The 22,060-nt window shown below is 43.0% G+C and overlaps 1 protein-coding gene and 1 long non-coding RNA gene across 4 annotated transcripts in view; both read right to left on the bottom strand.

Annotated features, from left to right (window-relative positions):
* Positions 1–2,258: 2,258 nt before the first annotated feature.
* HMGB1 (high mobility group box 1) lies at positions 2,259–8,533 on the bottom strand. Of its 3 annotated transcripts, none has more exons than XM_057707507.1 (5): positions 8,382–8,533; positions 6,063–6,222; positions 5,698–5,843; positions 5,035–5,209; positions 2,259–3,967 (listed from the first exon to the last, which is right to left on the bottom strand). In XM_057707507.1, the coding sequence occupies exons 1-5, from the start codon at positions 8,519–8,521 to the stop codon at positions 3,791–3,793; spliced, it is 798 nt and encodes a 265-aa protein (XP_057563490.1). In that variant the 5' UTR covers positions 8,522–8,533; the 3' UTR covers positions 2,259–3,790. The 3 variants fall into 3 exon arrangements, with proteins under 3 accessions (XP_057563490.1, XP_057563492.1, XP_057563491.1); XM_057707509.1 differs by lacking the exon at positions 8,382–8,533 and adding an exon at positions 8,272–8,290; XM_057707508.1 differs by lacking the exon at positions 8,382–8,533 and adding an exon at positions 6,465–6,900.
* A 420-nt stretch (positions 8,534–8,953) lies between these two features.
* LOC130835754 (uncharacterized) overlaps positions 8,954–22,060 on the bottom strand; it is a 107,103-nt gene continuing 93,996 nt past the window's right edge. Inside the window, exons 2-3 of the long non-coding RNA XR_009049024.1 lie at positions 11,548–11,605; positions 8,954–9,102 (exon numbers count right to left, since the gene is read on the bottom strand). This is a non-coding gene — a long non-coding RNA (uncharacterized LOC130835754). The remainder of the gene's footprint in view (positions 9,103–11,547; positions 11,606–22,060) is intronic.

The raw sequence follows: 22,060 nt of genomic DNA, 5'->3' as shown, positions 1-22,060 counted from the left end.
TATCTGTTGACTCAGCGATTCTACTTCAACGTATCTAGACCTACACAAGCCTAACAAAAATGTGCTCAGATGTTCAGAGCAGTATTGTTGGGACTAGCAAAAACTAGGAAACAACATGAATGGCCATCAGTAAAAGAATGATCAAATATATTAACGGGACATTATACCATGATATGTCATGTTTGAATTGTGTGACTTAAAGAGAAAAAAAAAAAAAGTACATCAAAAAATTTACAAGAATCTTTTTAATCCCTTTTCACTGATTTTCTCACTACTGGCTTTCAGACTCCACATACTTCATGCCACCACTTAAAGGTCTATCATAATTCCTCATATCATTCCAGATCTATATTACTACTTCCTCTTTTTTAGCAAGTGACTAATAAATTTAGTCTTACAGAAGGTTCAAATCAATGGACATGCCTAAAGGCCTAAGTGGTTAAATTTCCTCCTGGTAGATATGATTTCAGACTGAAACCCACTGGAAGATGGGGCCATATATACTGGAGTGTGGCATGTTGTTATGCCTGTCATTCTTCATCCTGTGCCATGGAGTATCATTAAGTAGCAGCATTCCTAGAACAGGGCCACATTCTGCCTTATTACTCCAGGGAGCAACTTGGCTTAGACCCGGGGAACTTCCCAAGTTCCGGCAAGCGTTAGCACTGCTGTTCACGTCTTTGCTGTAAGGGGACAAGAAATGAACCAGCTTGCATCTTTTGTTGCATAGGTATCCAAACTGTTTCCTGGCTTTTATCTTGATCTAAAAGAATTTCAAGTCATTTTAAAATGACAAAGCACAAATATGAAAAAACTTAAAAATAACTTACCACAACTTATTAAACAAGCTAATCACTAGCCAACAGTTCACACCTGAGCAGCAGTTAATCCCAAGATTTAAACTGTATTGGATTTGTGCAAATTTATAGTGATACCATCATATGCAGAAAGTACCTGGCTGGTAGTTGTACCAAGCAGACCTAGATTTGAACTTTTGTCAGTTTGTGATGCCAAGCAAGGGAGTTAGCCACTTTCCATTCAAAAATTTCTCTTTCCAGTGCAGTTTTCAATATAGCCAGATACTACCCTAATGTCTAAGCAACACTTAACAAATCCCCCAGGCAGTGAGGGAAATATTTGTTGAACAGCCTGTCACACAGGCACTTTCCATCTTTATCATTTAAGTCTTACCCATGTGGTGCACAGGATACGAAAGACTTCCAGATTTCACTCTAAGAAAATTAATACAGCAAGTATCAACACCTGATGGAAGATTATGAGAACTGCAGCAACTAACCAGCAACAGCTCCCAAGCTTTAGAAAACTATTACTTGTTTTAATCAGTATGCCAATTTTATATCATTTTTAAATGCAGAAAATTTAATACTAAAGTTTATGCTGATTGTGTCATCTTTTGATGTTAAAAAAATCTTTATACCCCATAGTGCTGTAACTATTTCTAATCATTAAAATAGTTCCCATGCATTAGCTTAAAAAACCTCCAGTTATACCAAGGTTTTATATTAAATTATCTAAATTGCCTCCTACCTCCATTTACTTGTGTTTTAGACATCCAAGTTTCAGGGTATATTGTTGAAATACTAGACAGAGCTACTATGTGTTCAGATTGAAGATGGTTTTTGTCCATGTCTTCCTGTCAGTATTTGAATCCAGTTAACCCAAAAAAACCTCGTTCCCATTCTCAGCATCTTAAAAAAACAGTAGCTGTCACAAGACACCCACTGAAGTTCCTTGAGGCGGAACTCAGATGGATCACCTACTAGCAATACACATGGGGATGCCACAGCTACGGCAAACTTGCACACAAGTCAAAGCTAACTACTTGTTCCTCCTGACTAAAAATGTGATAAATTCTGACACAATTTCAGCCTTTCTACTGAGGTCCTCTCCTTTAGCTTAGAAAACTCAAGTTTAGAAAATCATCACTATTCCTGCTTTTTACTTACATGTGCCTTGCTACAGAAAATTATCTTGTTTAATCCAGTAATCAAAGCAAAATTAGTTTTTCCTAATTTACATATACAGCAGCCTCTGAGAACACATGGAATGTTTCATGAAAATCTTTTTTTATCAGCCCATTAACCTATTTATAAGGGTAAAGTGAGTATTTTTAAAGGGATAAACTTTGCCAGCCCTTACACTTACATGATGTTGCTAAGAGGTATTAACTGAGAGTAAGATTAAAATATGTATATAATAAAATCTTAAAATCTTAAGTGAAAGCCATTTAACTAATATTTAAAACCTCTGCAATTATTAGTTTATTAGTATCATCCAGGACTCAGATGTTCATTATTCCTCCTGAAATTACATAAACAAATGCAAATGGAAAGAATCCAAGTCAAAATTATATAACAAAACAGCACTCCATCACAAAAGCGTGTAAAATTACAAGAACGCTATTTTAAAACACTGGCACTTTAAGAGAACGATAATCTCAAAAACCACAAAATTGCCAAATTGTTCCCTAAACTGTTAAGCAGATAAACATATGACCCTAATGAATGAGCTTGAGTTTTGTAAAGAAAAATCAAATGCAAATAAATAATTCATACTGAAATACAAAGTTTAAGTGTCTTCTTCCCTCATGTCTATTTGATTTATAAAGGGGCAAACCATAACATAGGAAAATATACCTGGATTTAAAATGTGGTGTACAGTTTGAAAAGTTGGCCCAATTAATGAAAAATACCTTTAACGGAGGGTCTCAAGTTTCCTAAACAATCCATATTTCAGTAAATAGGAGAAGACATTTATAGCCAGCACTTTTCTTTCCAGAGCCTTTGCTGGGACTAATATCAACAAAAAAACTTAACACGGCAGTCTTGTATTTTAAGCTCACGCTTTTGGAGATACATTCTCAGGTCTTTAACGTGGGAACTGCAAATATAACTGCCATTACATGGTAATGGGAGTTAAAGAATGTAGAGTCCTCATGTAAAGATTAGAACATACTTTTTTAATCAGTCCTTCAAGGACAGACTTTCAAAATGTTTGATTCTAATAATCCCGTGCTGTGAGTAGACTGGTTACTCTTCACTTTGGAAATGTAACTGGGCTATGTGAAATCTGGTATCAACTGATCAAGATTTGAGTTTCGGTTATGGATGAAAACTGTCTCGATTAAACTTTTATTACCCTCATCAAGAGTATGCAGGGTGTATAGACAAAAGCTTTTTATCAGCTAACTATATGAAAGATAAACACTGTAATAATTTGTGTGATCCAAAATGGGCAAAAGCAAAAGACTAGCTTCCCCTTAAGAAAATTTTCAGACCTATGAAAAGGACAACAATACTAATAAAAAAAATTGTATTTACTTAGAAGCATTCAGAATGTCAACAAAACAGCTGCAACTTTTTTTCTTTTTTCTTTTGCAATTACAGAGTGGTATTCAGTTAACAGAACAACAATTATTTCGTATAAGCTGCATCAGAGACAACTGAAGATGAAAAAACTACCATCCCCATATATAACTAATTTGTGCTGTGCACCAACAAGAACCTGCTTTAAATTTCCATGCCAATTTACAACCCCCATACTGTACCAGGCAAGGTTAGTGGCTATTGAAAATACCACCAAGACAGGGCTATCTAAAGACACATTCGGTAGTGTGTTAACTATACAAAAAAAGACACTGTACAGTTTAAAAACAAATCTTACACAGCCTTACATTTCAATTTTTTTTCTTTAAAAGGAGTGAGTTGTGTACAGGGGGGTTAAATGCTTTATAGACAAGAAAAAAAAACAAAACTGCGCTAGAACCAACTTATTCATCATCATCCTCCTCCTCCTCCTCCTCCTCCTCTTCATCCTCCTCCTCCTCCTCATCCTCTTCATCCTCCTCATCTTCCTCCTCTTCCTTCTTTTTCTTGCTTTTTTCAGCCTTGACGACTCCCTTTTTCGCTGCATCGGGCTTCCCTTTAGCTCGGTATGCAGCAATATCCTTCCAAAATAAAGGCGGGGAAAAAAGTGGTAGGAAGGACAAAATAGTTAAGTAAGGGGAGAAATAAAAGTGACACGGCGAAACTTTATGAAAAAACAAGGACTCAAACACACTAAAATACTACGTATCTGCAGACTCACTCCAACTTGGACTTTCAGAAACGCACATACAATTATGAGATAATTGTAAATAATCCATAATTCATGGAATGGCACGGTCTAATATTTGCACTGTTATGCCTCACTGAAGTACAACTATGTACCACATCCTAACTTTAGTTTATTAAAACTAGAATGTAGAGACTGATTAAAGGGTAGACACTGCCACCTTCTGAATGCAAAAAAGCATTCTACAGGTTTATACTGGCAGACCCTAATCCATATATCTTCTCTTAAAAAAAAAAAAAAAAAAAGTTATTTGCCACCCAACATGTGATTACGTTAAGAAACATCCAGAAATGAATACATTTCTTCAGAATGACCAAATAAGCTAAAATCTAACTTAACTTAATATTTCAACTCAAAGTATAGAGCCTATAGCTTTTTCTTATTTTACTATATCAATTTACTATACAGATCAACAAACATAACTTTTTAACTTAGTAAAGTTTTTTTTTAAGCTAAGGAAGGGAACATAAATGTTTCAGGGTGTTTATGAACAATATAGATCTATATTACTTGGTCCAGCCTGTTTTAATGTTGTGTGCCTGATCATTTAAAATAACTAAATCACCTGACTCAAAAGTGACTACCAAAATCTTCATAAATTTGCATTACTGGAGAATAACAAAACGATCTTAAATGTATATGGCCTTTGGCCAAGTCAAATTATGTTAACTCAAACAACATTAACAACTTATTTGATCTTCTACATTCTCTGAAAGATGGAAAAGGACTTCAGACTACAGCAACGGCACACTGAACAGCTGTTATACTTAAAACTGCATCACACCTCCAACTCTTAGAAATCATAAAACAGGGAACTAAGATGCAGTACCAAGTAGAATCATTCATCTAACATCTGGCATACCCTTTCATCACCACACCAAGCAAATCCATACTTCTTACCTTTTCATACTTTTCCTTCAGCTTAGCAGCCTTCTTCTCATAAGGCTGCTTGTCATCTGCAGCAGTGTTATTCCACATCTCTCCCAGTTTCTTTGCAACATCACCAATGGATAGGCCAGGATGTTCTCCTTTGATTTTTGGACGATACTCAGAACAAAACAAGAAAAAGGCCGAACTAAAAGGAGAAATTTAATTTTAAAATTGCAGGTTTACTGACAACTGTACTGTATTGCTATATAAAAGCTGCTTTTAATTACTACCACATATCTGAAAGGGTATAAATATTATAAAATGCTAAATACCCCTCATTAAACTTAATTTACACAATTATTTAACTTATGATCCTACTAGTTGAACATATACTATTTATTAGAGCTCCAAAAGAACACTCTGCAAATTACTCTCAAACCGCTATTTCTCAAGATATAAAAGAATCAGAATTACATTTAGGAGATACACTGGGTGAAGGAGGCCAGTATCTAATTCCACTGCTCTAACTAAACTGCCATCCAACAGGAATTTTATTTACAAAATTTAAATATACCAATGTAACTTAGCTAAGAAACTCTGATTACAGACTCCAAATCCACAAGGTGGCTTGCTAAATTTGTCTGATTCTACTGCAAAACACTTCTTGAGAATAAAAACAGGCAAGATACTTACGGAGGCCTCTTGGGTGCATTGGGATCCTTGAACTTCTTTTTTGTTTCCCCTTTAGGAGGGATATAAGTTTTCATTTCTCTTTCATAACGGGCCTTGTCCGCCTTTGCCATGTCTTCGAATTTTCCTTTCTCTTTAGCAGACATGGTCTATAAAAGAATAATTTGTAAACTTAAGTCAGTAACAAAATTTTAACAAGTTGTCCTCTTAAGTATTAAAATGAATAAAACCAGTGTCTTTTGCCAAATATTTAGTAGCCTGTTCTAACATCACCACTCATATTATGCAAATTGTACCGAGGCTTTTTTAAAATCCCAATTTGGACTTCACCCTTTATTACCTCCTTAGTATGCTTTAAGCCCTCTTACCTTCCACCTCTCTGAGCACTTCTTAGAAAACTCTGAGAAGTTGACTGAAGCATCTGGGTGCTTCTTCTTGTGCTCCTCCCGGCAAGTTTGCACAAAGAATGCATACGATGACATTTTGCCTCTCGGCTTCTTAGGATCTCCTTTGCCCATGTTTATTTTTCTAAAAAATAAAACAAAAGTTCAATGTTAGCAATGAAGTGTATGGCATTTAACAGCACTCTAACTTCTAGGGGAGTGAATGAAAAGCAAGGCACTGGTTACTTAACACAGGTATGAGGCCTTAACCCCTCATAACACCAAAGAAAATGGCAATGATAACCAATTCCTAGAAAAGGCTACACCAAGCAAAAAACAGTCCTTCAGTGTAATCTCAAAAAAGTGCAGACACAATGGTATACTCACACAGTATTTGTCACTTATGCGCCTGTATCTGTTCCGGATGAATACCCAACCGGTCATTAAAAAAAAAATTCAATGTGAAAAATCATTTTTAATCAGCAAAACCAAAGGTCAGAAAAGTAACGCTGCGGATTCATGGCTCTGCAGTACGTAAGGAATAAAATAGGTGAGAGCCAAAGTGAGTAGACCTTTCCAGATGACGGGCCAAATCCACCGCTCATCTAAAGTTTTCCCAATGATTACTTTAAAATATTCTCTCGGCATAAAAGTTTGCCGGGAGGAGGGAGCAACAGCAGCTCCGGCGCTCGGACCCAGGCTGGGGGGTGGCGGTGCGATCCGCGCGGCTGCCAGCGCCAGGCAGCCTCGTTTCCTATCGGTTTGGCCCGGAGATGTATTTCAGTTCTGACTAAACACGTCCGGTCTGAAGTTTCTTCGAGTAAACAAGGATGAGGGACAAAAGCCACTCCTGCTCGTTGCTCGGGGTGCCCCCCGCCCTCACCAGGGGAATATCCTTTTATTTTTTTTTTTAAGGCCGTGAAAGTTGGGGCGCCGCGCGGTGCGGGCTCCGCACACCTTCCCGCCACGGGGCCCCCCGCCCGCCAACTTCGGGGCCGCGAGGGGAGGCCGCCCGGGGCGGCGGGGCCGCGGCCCGGCCTCGAGGCCCGGCTCCCCGCGCGGGGCCGCCACGTGCGCCCGGCCGCCCGCCGCCCCGCGCAGGCCCGCTGGCCTCCCCCATTTTGTCGGCTCGGCGGAGGGAGCAGCCCCGCTCGAAATGGGGGCTGGCTCCGCCCGCGGCCGCCGGGGCCGGCGCGCACGGAATGGCCGCTGCGCGTCTTCCCCGCCTGCGCCGCCGCCGCCGCGAGGGCGAGCGCGAGCGAGAATATGGCTCCTTCCCTTTGTGTGTGTGTGTATGTGTGTGTGTGTGTGTGTGTGCGCGTGTGTGCGGGAGAGTGAGTGTGCGAGTGTGAGCGCGAGCGCAGGCGGGCGGGGTGCGCGCCGCGCTCTGGCGCACACACTCGGCCATGACGGCCGGGGGGAGGGGCGGGGGGCGCGCGGCCGGACCCTCCCCCTCCCCCTCCCGCCGCCCGCGGGGGGGGGGGGCGCCCCGGGGAGGCGCCCCCGGCCCGCCGCTCCCCGTCTCCCTCCGCGCGGCCCGCGCGGCCCGCCGCCCCCGCACGGAGGACGCGGGGCTGCGAGGAGAGGAAAAAAAAAGTTGCCTCGGAACTGCTGCGCCCAGCTCCCCCGCCCGCGCCCGCCCGCCCGCCTTGTTTTCTCTCCAGCCAGCAGCGCCGGGCCGAGTCAGCCATGTTCCAGCGAGCGCCGCGGCGCCGCTCCCCCCGCCGCCGGGCCGCCGCCGCCGCCGCGCCCGGGCACGGGCTCGGGCTCAGGCTCAGGCCGGCGGGCCCGGCCCCGCGCCGCCGCCCCCGGCCCCGGCCCCGCGCCGCCGCCCGCCCGCAGCGCCCGCCCGCCCGCCCGCGCTCGCCCGCCGCCGGCGCCCGGCTCTGCGGCGGCCAATGCAGCCGTGAAGCGCCGCCCGCCCGCCCGCCGGCCCGCCGCCCCCCGCGCACGCCGGCCGCCCGAACGCTCGGCCTGGGGGCCGAAAACACGTTAAAAAATTTTTTTTAAGGAAAAAAAATTTTTTTTGCGCCAGTCAGCGCGGACGCCGCCGGGGGTGGAAAGTCGCGGGGCGCGGGGCTCGCGGCGCCTCAGGCGGCCCGGGGGCCGGGGCTCCGGCGCGGGGCAGGGCTCCCGGCGCCCGAGGGGAGGCTCGCTCCGTGCGCAGTTCCCCCCACGGTCCCCCCTCATTTGCCTTTGTGTGGATCCTGACCCGCCGGCTCCCGGCCGCGGGGATCCGGCCGCCGCGCGGGCTGGGGAGCTGCCGGAGGCGCTCTCCCCGCCGCGGCGCTGCCCCAGACTCACCCTCCGCGAGGCACAGAGTCGCCCAGTGCCCGTCCGGCTCTCACTTGCCCCGGCGCTGTCTCTATGGAGCTCAATGTACTGCAATGGCTGTGAGAGCGGGAGCCAGACGCAGCCTCCTCACTCTCTCCGCTCTGTAACATTACTCTCCAGCCAGCGCGGCTCCTATTGGCTACCGCCAACTCACGGGGCTCGCTCATTGGCCCGATACCTCCCATTGTCCTGACCAGAGCCCGTCCGCTATTGGCTGTCTCCGGGGACACGTCATCAAGGATTGAAACAGCGCGCAAATCTGAATGTGTGTGTATGCCGGGCAAAGAGGCTGAGGCGGGAGAGGCAGAGGCAGAGGCAGCAGCTGCTACGGGAAAGCAGAGCTCTATGGTGTATGTGTGCATGTGTCTAACCCAAGCCAGCCCCACACCCGAGCGGCCGCCGGAGCGAAAAGGGCCTGACTTTTCCACAAGTGTCTCCAACTCCTCAGGCAAGAGAGACACCCACAGGCCTCCCCCCCCCCTTCTCACCCCAAACTCACTTCCAGAGCCGTTAAGAGAAGAGGCCCCAGACTTTTCACACACCTTCGAGAGGGAGAGCGACACGACGGGATCACGGGTCCCGAAAACCGGGGTTTCTGCCCGCGCAGGGGGGCTAAGGCAGCCACGATTCGAGCTCCTCAGCAACAGATGGTGGCATTACACTTCAGATCTCTGGAAAGGCAGGGCTTTTCCTATAAGAAAGTGACACGCTCCAGTCAGCCGGTTTTAAGACACCCCTTTTCTGGGCTCCTAAGCCCCGACCGTCAGGCGTGCGGAGCAGCTGAAACCTTGACTCACCGCACAGGCATCTAGTTTCACCCTTTTTTCTTGGTTTGATCGAGTTTCAGGGCTTGTCTAGAACTTTTTATTTAAATACAAAGCACTGTCTTAACTTCCTGGAAATCAAATGATTATTCCATGTCATTAAAGCACAGCCGCTTGGTTCTGATACGGGGTACTCTAGCAGGAAATGTTTGTGAGGGCCTGCTAGAATTAGCAAATTCATTAGAGACCACATTTTTACCTGTTGGGCTGTTTTATGTGACTTGGTGTGGATTACTGTTATAATCAAACGAATCCTTGTGATGCTATCTTTCCCTCCCATCACACCACTTAGTGCATCCATGTAACTGCTCTAGGGTTGCAGGAGTTGTAGGTATATTGTTACCCGGAGGATTAGATGCCGGCAGAGAGAGCCTGTGCCCAAATCCACAGGCGGTGGTTTCTCTAACGCACCAAGCTGGCCGGTATTAATAGACGTACTTATTATGTCTTGTAAAGAAAAGTGTGCCAGCTGTAAGAGCCAGTTCTGAAGACTCCACGGTTGTATCGGCCCTTTATGAAACCATTATCTATTCCTCTGTAGCCTGAGCAGACCACACCCCTATTCAGTTATAACAGACTTCCCTTTTTTTCACTCTCTAATGGTATGTTTATACACTTCTAAACCCACCAGCCAACTCCTCCAAACGTAACAGACCGAAGTAAAAATAACTCATCTTATTAATTGTATTTCATCTATCCAATCTAAGCGTCCGTAACATAATGTATTTGCTCGAATTTATTAAGCTATTTGGGAATAGACTTAGAGATAACCTCTCCTGACCTATGATTTTAATGTTTATTCCTTTTTTACAAAAAATACATAATTGGTCTCAGGGATTCTAAGTGAATGGACACTCCCTGCCATATGAACATGAAAAAGTATAACATTAAGAATATATAAACTAGTATAATGTACACCTGGTGTTTAAAAAGCAAACATCTAACGTTAACTGTTATATGGTTATTTTCACACACATTTACTCTTCTTTACTTCCCTCTATTAACCAAATTTTATGCTTTATTTAAATCTAGATATTTATTTCAATTCTGTTTTATCTTCTCGATGACTATATTACAAAATATTCATGAGAATGATCTACACTTCAAATGGCACCCATGATATCAAAATTTGACTATTACTTGAAGATAGCATTATCAGTATTTTCCAGGAGCAGTGTTGGGTTTGCCCTGGCCCAACCACTTTTGTAGATACTTTTACCAGTTGTCTCTAATAGCTTACCCCTGCCAGGGTAAGTTTATGGTCACAGAACAACACAAGAGCAATGGGCCCACACAGGTTTCTATTTCAGCAGGATGGTATGGTGAATAACAGGCACTGGATTTAAGTAGACCTGAGTTCAAATTCCAGCTCTGCTACTTACTAGCTGTATGATCTCAGGCAAGTTTGTTTTTTGTTTTTGTTTTTTTTAACTTCTTTGTGCTTCAAATCTCTCAGCTATAAAATGGAAGTGATCATGGGGTTGTTGTAAAGATTAAACCTTTTCTTCAAAGGTTTAAAATTATGTTATGCAGACCCCTTCAAACCCATGAGTTAGAAAACCTCAAGTGTAGTTAGCCTTGAGTTTCTCTTCATATTTTAATTTTATATGAGGGCAGTGGTTGCAAATTAAGCTTTTTTTTAAAATTCTAGCCTCAAACAGCACGAATCCTCATCCAAACTAGTGATGGTGCCTTCATTTATTCCCAAGTATAGCAGAGGCCATGCCACAGAGTATTAAAACCTTTGCTTATATGCACATTTCTTATATTTGCTTTTTGTGATACAAAGGGAGGAACATAAAAAGGAGAGAAACTTTTTAAGTCAACCCTACAACTTCTAGCTCTGACCCTGAAACCTTAATATTCACTTATTTATGATATGAGACCCTCCCCTTCTTCAACATGAGTCATTAGCCACAAATTGGCATATATTTTTACTTTAGGGCCATTGGGTGTTTTATCCCAACTTACAAAGTTATCTAATTCAAAAAGCCTGAACACTCTCTCCCATGCCAAATTTAGCCAACTGAATTACAGATCTTCATTAATATGGCTCACACCCTTCTTGGAGCCTGCCTCTAGGATAGGTGAAGTGCCTCTCTTCTGGGATCTCATAATATTCTGTACATTAATTACTGTGCTCACAATTCTAATTATCCAGTTATAGGTCTGTTTGTCCCACTGCAATGCACCCCTTAAAGGCAGGAATCCTATCTTATCTTTGCATACCAAGCGCCTAGCAGGGTGCCTATATAGCAGGCCCTAAATAAAGTCTGTTGAATAAATGAATTAATAACTGAAAGAGTACTTACTGCAAATTATTGTTTTAATCTTCCTCTTCTATCTTTGGAGATAAACATTGGGGTATTTCTAAATCAGAAGGCAGGAAAATAGAATAATAAGTAATAAGTAAATGTGAGGATTAATATTGAGGATAGATGTCAATTGTACCTCATTCTTATAACTTAAAAAGAGGAAGATGGAGTTGGGGGCTGGAGGGAATTGCAAATAAAGACAAACGCATATATTTGTAGTATTTACCAGCTCCCAACTAGGCCAAGGTTATTCCTAGTTGGATACAGTGAATGATGGCAAGCCAAAGAATTTATCACAGAAAACTGCAAGAATGTCTGCCCAAAGGTTGCTTCCAACAGGCATTTGAAACTTAACTCTAATGAAAAAAAATACAAAAAGCAGACAGGGGGCTGTAAGTCTTTTGCTGGAGGATATTGATTCCTCCCCATGCAATGAAGCCTAAAGTCAAGTTATATGAATTCTCTGTTGTCTCTCCTAGAAAAGGGCCAGTTTCTGAAAAGGAATAGAAACAGTAAACCGAAATGTCTGACGAGGTCAACCATACTAAGGATCTTGTACATTCAAAACCTTCTTTTTTTTTTTTTCTTTTTTCTTTTTTTTTGAATGCTGACAATAAAGGAGAGGAATTCAGGAAGAGAAAAAAAGAGTACAGGTTGTGACCTAGGACACTGAGTCCCACCCCTCACTCTACCACGTGTGGCCTCTGGTAGCCACTAAGGTCTGTGCTCATTTCCCCAACTCTTACTTAGAGGTAGTGATGCCTTATCTCATTTGCAAGGACATTACAGGATTAAAGAGATGGGCATACAGAACTGCCGGAGGAAGGGAGGCTGGTGTTATTATATCTGTTAGTGCGTGGAGAAGGGGAACCTTGTTCTGGGCTGTTTAAGTACTTCTTCTTCGGCCAAGTCTTCTGTCCGAACGTGGCTTGCAAGTGGGGAAATCAGTGGCTTCAGCTGTGGGCAGCATTGATGGCTGAGGCAAAGAAAACGGTATGGAAGTGATTTTTTTTTTTTTTTTTGAGGCTGCACCTTGTGGCTTCCATGATCCTAGTTCCCTGACCAGGGGTTGAACCCGGGCCCTCTGCAGTGAAAGAGTCCTAACCACTAGACCACCAAGGAATTCCTGGAAGCGAATTTATACCAATAATATCTCTAGAACTGGAATATTTCACTGGTGAATAAGGAAGAAAAAGTACACCTTTTCTTAGTAAGGTGCCTGTTCTCTGGTTAGCCAAAGAATGGTACACATGAAGAGGGGGAAACTCATTAGTAAACGTTTTTATAAAATGGTGATGTAAATTCAGAAAAGATCACTATTTTAGGTCTTGATCGCAAGAACTACGTCAAAAGGCCAAATTCAACTGCCCTATTAGAAGTGCCGTAAATGCCATAAACCTTTAAGAACAAATGTCTTAGCACATCCACTAGGATGACTCTAATCAAAAAGACAGACACGACAAGAGTGAGTGAAAACGTGGAGAAACTGACAGCATCATGCACTGCTGGTGGGAGTGTAAAACGGTGCAGCCGCTTTGGGAAACAGTCTGACAGTTCCTCCCAAGGTTAAACACAGAGTTACCACATGACCCAGCAATTCCACTCCTAGGAATGTACCCAAGAGAAACAAAAACATGTCCACACAAAAACCTGTGCATGAACGTTCAGAGCAGCACTACTTGTAATAGTCAAAGAGCAACCCAAATGCTCATCAACTGATGAGGGGTTAAGTAAAGCGTAGTATATCTTTGTGATTGAATATTATTCGTCAATAGAGAGGAATGAAGTACTGACATGTTACAACATCGATGAACCTTGAAAACGTCATGCTAAGTGAAAGAAGCCAGACACACACACACACACACACACAGCCCACATATTGTACGGTTCCATTTATACGAAATGTCCAGAATAGGAAATTTATAAAGACAGAAAGTAGATTGGGGTAGCCAGGGGTGGGGGACTAGGAGAAAGGGGAGTAACTGCTAATAGGTATGAGGCTTCTTTTCAGATGAAAATGTTCTCAAATTAGATTATAGCAATGGCTGCGCAACTCTGTGAAGATAGCAAAAGTCACCAAATTGTACATATGTGAATTCTCTCTCCATAAAGCTGTTTTTTAAAAAAAGAAATTAATGTTTTATGAAACAAACACAGAAAGGGATCATGGGTTCCTACCCACTTGCCAATTTTGCCCAGTACCTTCCTGCGGCCTGTGGCATTTAACACCTCGTGAAAATGACGCTCTTCCTCTTCATTCAGTGGAAATTTCTTCTATTAGTGGAATTATATATTTTATGCTTAAAGTGTATCTTTGCTACAAAATGATGTTAAAACAGTACTCTCCAGGGGTATGCTGGGAGGTTTTCCTTGAGTGCCTGAGGTGCTTGTCAGCTGAGCCATGATGCATTAGGTCAGACAGTGCAAACTGGCAGGCGTCTGGCTTATGTGACACACAGATGTTCCGTTTGGTCAACACGGTGTTTTTTTAAAAATTGACTTTTTTTTTTTCTCACATTAAAAAATCCAGCTATTTGGCTTCTTTTGAAAAACCAGAGATCTGAGAAGCTTGACTCCACAGTTGGGCAGGGCGACGATCCCGTGAAGAGTGGCTGCCCTCCCTCAAAGGAGGTGAGTGCTCCGTCTTCTGCCGGAGGCCCCACTGTTCCCTAAGCACCTGACCTGCCGTCCTGCCTGCCTGGCCCCTGCGGACATTTGAGTTTGCAAGTCCTGAGTTGGGTCCTTAGGACTTTAGGACTACCGCTGCGATTCTCAAATGTTCTTGCTCAGAGATTCTTTTTGTAGGAAACGGTATCATCACACAGAACTCAGAGTGGGAAACTGAGCTAGAGGGTCCCTCAGGTGAGGCACAGAACCATTGTTGGTGCTGTCACAGGTAGTATGTACTCCTGATGAGAAACAGTCTGGCTGTGCTGCAGAGAATGTCCTATAGCTCAAAGTAAGCTCTGTTTCTGTCTCTCCTATGTGCTGAGCACTATAACAAATGATTTTGTTTAATCCTCACAGTGATCCTGCATGTCAGGATGCTTATCTCTCTTTTACAAATAATTCTAAGGAGGCTCAGAGAGATCTGCTAAGTTGTCCAAGGTCACACAGCTAGTGAGAGAGTAATAATGCTTGACCCAGTTCTGACTCCAAAGCTAAAGTTTTCTCCACTAAGCCACATGATCTTCCAGTTACTAGCCTCGCTAATAAAATAAAAAATGATCACATTTTCCTACCTAAATATACCTCAGATCCTCATGGGAATGTGATCTGAGTTTATAGCCTTGACTCTCAAGGTTTTTGAACAGGACACATACATTTTGCATATATAAAACTTGAAAAAATGTATGGCAATTTCTTGGTTGTCCAGTGGTTAGGACTCTGTGCTTCACTGCCAAGGGGCTGGGTTTGACCGATCCCTGGTCAGGGAACTAAGATCCCACAAGTCGCGTGGTGTGGCCAAAAAATTAAAACAAACAAACAAACAAACTTGAAAAAAGTTTCATGAAACAATACCTACCATTGTGATGGAGTCTGATTTTTTTTTTAAAATCCTAAATTTCAGTGTACAGCTATTATACTGCAATAAAGATGGAAAGAAAAAAAAATCCTAAATTTACTTTCCAACCCACCAATGGGCCCTGCAGTGTGCGAAACACTGCATTAATGCTGGAGTAAAGAAGCCCATTTCCCATCATGGGCAACACGTCAGTCCCAAGTGACAAGTGCGGGTGCTGCCGGCTGATGGGATGGGACTGAAGGGAGGAAAGGCCAGGACAGGTGCCCGGCATCCGGCATCTGGGACTTGCGGCCAGAGCTCCCTGGAGCACCGGAGGAGGCTGGTGCCCCAACTGTGGGACCATTCCAAGTCCAGAGAAAGACTCTGGAGACAGGAGAGTGCCTTGCTCTGCCTGGGAGAGCAAGACAAGAGCGGGCGTTCCAGGCCTCCAGGGAGTGCAAAGAAGACGCCTGAAAATCCCTGAGGCCTGGGAGAGAGATCCTCGCAGACCTGATACATACCTTCCTCACCTGGGTGGGGTTTACCACCTTGGATGTGTCTTTGTCAGAGGCCAGAGTGCGTGCAGGAGTCTCTCTGCTAGCAGAAGCTGCACCGTTTAGGAAGATGGCCTCACCTCCCTGAAAGACAGCCTTTTTGTTTAAAAAACAGTGTCCAAAATGGCTTGTGGGGCTAAATAGCAGGTGACTGCCAACCCACACCTGTTGTTCATAAAGGTGTTGAAAAAACTCAACAACGAAAAACCTGTAAGCTTTTTTTTGAAAGGTTGCTGTTGATCCTTTTTCTAAGGTTTCTTTTGATTTCCAAGAATGGAAATAAGGCAGTAGGAAGGAGATAGCATGGTTTAGTATATTCTAACATGAGTACTACCAGCAAATTAGCAGTCATATTCAGAAACAGAATTCTGCTTTGGACACATTCATGGCATTTGACCAGTGATTTTGCTTCAGAAAATACTCAGAAAATAATCAGAAATAAGTAAAAGGCATGCTCGTCATGGCAGAATTATCTATAACAACCTAGATGTTCAATGACAGTGGCTTGGTTTAATAAATTTTGATTCATCTTCATGACCGATAATTAATATGCCACTATCAAATTGTTATGAATACTAAATTTAATGCCATGTAAAAATATTTGTAATACCTTATCATGACAAAAACTACTTTCAGAAGGATCCTTGGTTTGAAAAAAAAAAGTGTATGTGAATCCAAAAAAGACTGGAAGAATATACTAAAAAACATTAATAGTGTTTATTTCTGGTGAAAGGTAATCTTTTTCTCCTTACACTCTTCAATATTTCCCTAGTTTTCTACAATTTATATTACTTCTAAAATTAGAAACAAAAAACTCCAATTTTTTTTTTTTTTTTTTTGGCACACGGGCTTAGTTGCTCCGTGGCATGTGGGATCTTCCTGGAGCAGGGATCGAACCTGTGTCTCCTGCGTTGGCAGGCAGATTCTTAACCACTGCGCCACCTAGGAAGCTCTCCAATTTTTTAAGAGAAGAAATTTGCTAATAGAAGACAAAGATTTAGATCATTTAAGGAAATTCAGATCTCTTAACTCTGGAAATTCTTCCCTGTAAAGAAATATACAATATATGTAAAAATCAGGCACATTTATCATAGCCCTAAAGTTCAGGTGTCTCCATTGTCATCCAAATACGACCACCCTGCTAACACAAATCAGAATCAGATATCTGCTAGGAGGAAAAGTATCAGTGTTTACATGAAAAACTTTTTACCTCTAATCACTACTGCTGTGTCTTCTTTAATGACTCTTCCTTCTTTTCCCATAATTCAATCTTGAGTCATCTTCTCTGTTCTCTTAGAGACCCCGTGACCAACTCTACAGGGAGTTTTAACCTCCATTTCTATGTAAATGACCCTAAGTTTCCCTTTCAGCCTTAGGCTCTATCCTGGACCCCACCATGTACTAGTTTCTCAAGCTCACAGGTTTGCTTTCTAATTCACACCCCTTTCCGATTTCCCTACTTCCCACACCAGCTCCAGTTCTAGGGGTCTAATTCCCCCTCTTCCTCTTCCTTCCCATCAAATTCTGTAACATCTATGTCACAGAACTTTTGAATCATTCTCTCCCAACATCTTTCTTTCTTTCTTTCTTTCTTTTTTTTTTTTCTTTTCTATTACCTCCAACTCTAGCTCTGGCCTTTATTATTTTGTGGTTAAGAATGGAGGCTTTGGAACCAGACACTCCTAGGTTAAAAACCTGGCCTTTGCACTAACTAGCTGTGTTACTGTGTTACCTTGGGCAGAGTGGATTAAGCTCTCTGAGCCTCAGCTGCTTTTGTCAAATGATAACACCTCTTTCAAAGCAAAGTTGTGAGTTTAAATTAGCTCCTATACATCAGAAGCTGAGCCTACCATGCAAATTGCTTAGAATTCTGTAAATGAGCACCAGATGTTGGCTATTTATTTTAGGTTATTTTAAAAACTAGTATTAGTAATATTTTCCTAATGCATAAAACGCCACCACTGCTTAAAAACCTTCCATTTAATTACAATATTTTCTTTCCAATTAACTACAAAATCCTCACCCGGCCTTCAAGGCCTTCCCTAACCAAGCAAAATGTCTCCCTTGTTTTCCCTCCCACTGTTCTCCTAATTTCCAATCAAACTGGACCTTGTACTTTCCTACCTTCGAGCTTCTGGCCACACTCTTGCTTTGTAACGTCCTTCCCCCACCGCTGCTCCTAAATGCAACCTGTCCTTTAAAACTTTCCCAACCGTTTACAATTCTCAATTTGATGAGCTTTCTTTCATTTTTGAACTCTGTCACTTTTGGTTGTACCTTTCTAATGGCTTTTATAGTGTCATAAATAGAATGGCAATAGACTATTATATATTTTAAACCTATGTAAATATATTGCATATTATGTTGTCTTACTCATCTTTGTTCCTCCAGCACTGTTTGCCCATCACAGGTACTCAGTAAATGACAGCTGAATGTCAAGGTGAGGTTTGATTTTCTGTCCACACCTAACACATTGTTGATACTCGATTTTAATAACCTATGTCTACAATTTCCTTCCCTTCATAGACTAAACTACATTCTAGTACAACATGGAGCAAAACTTATTGCTGTGTTGTCATCTTTGTTGGTCAAAATTAGTGGATACTGGCATCTTTATGTGGTTAAATTCTACTCAGGTTGGCTCTTACCTGGTGATTTGGGGCAATGTTTTGATGAACTGCTGTTTGAACAGATTTTCTTTATTGCTTTTTACTGTATGAAGTGTTGCTCTAGTTCAGAAGCTTGTAACTATATATATATATTTTTAATTCCCGGATCTTATTAAAAGTCCTTAAAGTCAAAAAAATAACACCAGGTTTCTAATCGGTTACACTCGTGTGGCAAATTTTGAAGTTAACACATTTTTTTCCCTGCATATTACCAGATAGCACAAAAATTCATAAACTCCCCCAAAATGTTAGTGCTTCTTGTGTAGCAAATTACTTCTGGCACCAAAATGTGTACAATCAAAGAATTCAACAAACTCAATGTAGGTTTTGATTTTGGTAAAACCAGTTTAGATTTGCCTGAAACTACTCCAGATATATTGGGAGCAGTGTGGGTGACAAGGATTCTCTGGGTGGAGCTGGCAGTGGTAGAACAGGGGGCGTAGAGCAAGGTGGCCCTGCAAGGCCCCAGCAAGGCCCGGCTCTCCTGTCTTTTGATCACTCCCACCCACGGCTAGGGTTCCTAGACGGGCGCTTGGCCCTCCCTCCTTCTGCCTCCTCCCTCCCTCCCCAGACTCACTCCTCCCCACCCCTCCACCCCTCTCAACAATGGTTCCTGCTTCACAAACACAGTGCTTAAAGCACCTAGTTCCTGGGATTTATACTTGCCAAGTGGCTGTGGGGAACAAGTTTTTCTCAAGCCCAGGCATCAAAAGGCACTTATTTCAACACTTCAGGGAAAAATAGTAACTAAGAAAATCAATAATCTCATCCCAAGCAGAAGAATGGATTTTTGTGAGGCTATCACTATGGTTTCCTGCCCGTCTTTTAAAAGAAGTGTAATATTAGTCTCTAGAATCTTTTTTCTGTCTTGTGTTTTCTTACCTTACTTAAACAAATGTAAACTTTTTGCAGGTAGAAACTATATCCTGACCTAAACATTATATGGTAACAAGGTGTCTTGAAAAGCTGTATGTTTCTTAAAGATAATTAGAAGACTCAAAGAATATCTTTATGTGGCTATAAATTCTTCAATGGCTAAAACTGAGCCTCCTATCTTTTTCAAAGGTTTTTTTTTTTTTTTTTTTTTTTTTTCTGATGGATCAAAAGAACACAAATGGGATTAGAGGAAGAACTGCTAGAGCAACAGAAGAAAAGAATGCCAAGGAGGGGGAGGGGGGACGGCTACCAAGGTAGAAGGCAGTGCCAATGAGAGTTCCACTCAAAAACGTTCCCTGAATCTATCCAACGTCTGTGAAGGGTGGCCTGAGGCGGGTTGTGAGCCCTAAATGAAGGGTTAGATGCTATCTAAACCCAGAAAGAGTAGTAAGAAAGAATGTACACGCATATCTCCCAAAGCAGAAAGATCTGAAGAGACTCAAGGCAGAAGACCCGCATTTTTCTAAAGGGAGATGCCGATCCCATCACAGCTTAGAAAGCGAAGATTCGAGGACAGACAGGTGGAGCCAAGTCAGCCTGCGAAGGAAAGGAAGCCACTGTCTTACTCATGAGCCTGCTATTCCAGCTCAGTTCAAGTATTCTTAGTCTTTAATGTGCTACCAAAGACACACATGATAGTCACAAGCCATAGGTGAACATTTGTAGTTGAGAAAGAACAGATGTGAGGCACTTGAGAGAGCTCTTTTAGGCAAAAGTTTCACGTAGACAAGTTCCCAACTTTAATTCGGATTCCTTCCCCTTCCTCTCTTCTCTCCTTTTCCCTTCCTTTCTCTCTGTTGTCTAAGGAATGTATTTTTAAAAAAACCACCCATTTATTTTTAAAACTTTATTTACTTATTTTGCTGCGTGGCATGTGGGATCTTCGTTCCCCAACCAGGGATCGAACCCACACCCCCTACATTGGAAGCATGGAGTCTTAACCACTGGACTGCCAGGGAAGTCCCCAAACTCACCCATTTACTAGACAGGTAGTAAAAGGGAGGGCAGATCGCAGCTTCTTCCATCAGAGGGAGAAGGCAGTGTTGTTCAGGTGTAAATGTCCGTGGTTGAGGGGTGGGGGAGAGAGGCCAGAAACTATTTGTCGGGCGTTCACCTGTTAGGCACCATAAATGCTTTGCCTCCTTATAATTCTTGCAGTAAGTCCTTGGTGTGGGTGCTACCTTCCTTATTTTACAGAGGAAGAAATTAAGGTCACCTAGGCTGACCCACTTCGTCTCTCTGGCTCCAAAGCCCAGCCCCTTTACATGACATCCTGCATGGATGTTTCCTTATATTCTCTGCCTTGGCACTAAAAACCAACAATCTCAAAAAGATACATTCCAAAGGTAGCAAAATGACAGCTGTAGCCAGAACTGTGTAGCACCGCCTCCTTCTAGGGTCTGTGTGGGAAGTGAGAAAACTGGTGTTCTTTACCAATTATTCAGGAGAAATTCCAACGGAATGGATGAAAGCTCAGAGAATCTTGTCAAGGGGTAGCACCTCAGCACTCTGGACCCAAAGGTGAGTGGGCCACGGAGGCACAGAAAACCCACTTCATTCTCAAAATAGGCCCTCATCATTCCGAGTCCTCCAGGATTCGGAAACTCGGCACTGCGTAAAGCTGGCCGTGAGAATCAGGACTTCATCCACATTTGCACTCATCATTAGAACATTCTCCGGTCCCCTCTAGCTCAGCAGCCTAGCCCTGAAACCTGAAGAGCATCACCGACTCTTCCCTTTCCCTAACTCCCGACAATCAACAAATCACCGAGTCCCTGGTCTCCCTACCCCTTTCATTTACGTCTCTGATGTATCCGGTTCCTTCCTTTTGAAGATCACCATCTTATTTGAAGCTACGGTCTCCTGTGTAGTTTACTCCAACAGTTTCTAACTACCTAACACCTCTGGGCCTTAGCCTTAGAAAACTCCAAGTGATTTTTCTAAAGTAAATAAGATAATATGATCATGATATTCGCTTACTTTAAAAATCCCTCTGGGACATCCCACTGCCTTCCGGAGAATGTTCACACATTGTAGCAGAGCATCGTGGTCAGCGTCTGCTGATGCATCCAGCCCCACGCTCCGAGCTCCCACTGTCTTGCGCCATGAGAGGGCCCAGACCGTGTGCTTCTCCAGACACTTATTCCTTCAATCAGGATAACCCTCCACCGACCCACCTCCTGCCTGTCTTGCAGCTTAGACATCTCCGCTCTGAGAAGCCGCGCCTGACTGCCCCACTCTGAGCCCACTCCTCCCCTGGCATTCTCACCCAGGCCCGCAACTGCCCACGGGTGTAGCCGTCAGTCTGCAAATCCCTCAAGGGCAGAGTGAGCTTTAGTCACCATTTTTCTTGGCATCTAGCCTCGTGCTTGGCCTATAGGAGCCACTCAGGCCATGAGTAAATGCTGGCATGTGACAGAGTAGGGACAGCAATGAAGAGATGTGAGTCTAATCATGACTTTGCCACCAACTTCTGTATAACCTGCCACTAAAATGCACGTTAAAACAAAATGCTGGGGACGCCCCTGGTGGCGCAGTGGGTCAGACTCTGTGCTGCCAGTGCAGGGGGCCTGGGTTTGATCCCTGGTCAGGGAACTAGATCCTACACACACGCCACAACTAGGAGCCTGCCTGCTGCAACGAAGACCTGGTGCAACCAAATAAATAAATATTCAAAAACAAAAACAAAATGTTAATGGTACAAACTACTCTGTATAAAATAAATAAGCTATAAGGATGTACAGAGAATACAGCCAATATTTTATAACTATAAATGGAGTTCAATCTATAAAAATTTTGAGTCTTACACACACACACACACACACACACACACAATGCTAAGTTTT

The sequence above is a fragment of the Hippopotamus amphibius genome, chromosome 14 (genome assembly GCF_030028045.1).
Source record: "Hippopotamus amphibius kiboko isolate mHipAmp2 chromosome 14, mHipAmp2.hap2, whole genome shotgun sequence".
Taxonomy (NCBI): domain Eukaryota; kingdom Metazoa; phylum Chordata; class Mammalia; order Artiodactyla; family Hippopotamidae; genus Hippopotamus; species Hippopotamus amphibius.
This window is presented reverse-complemented; position numbering and strand designations above follow the sequence as displayed.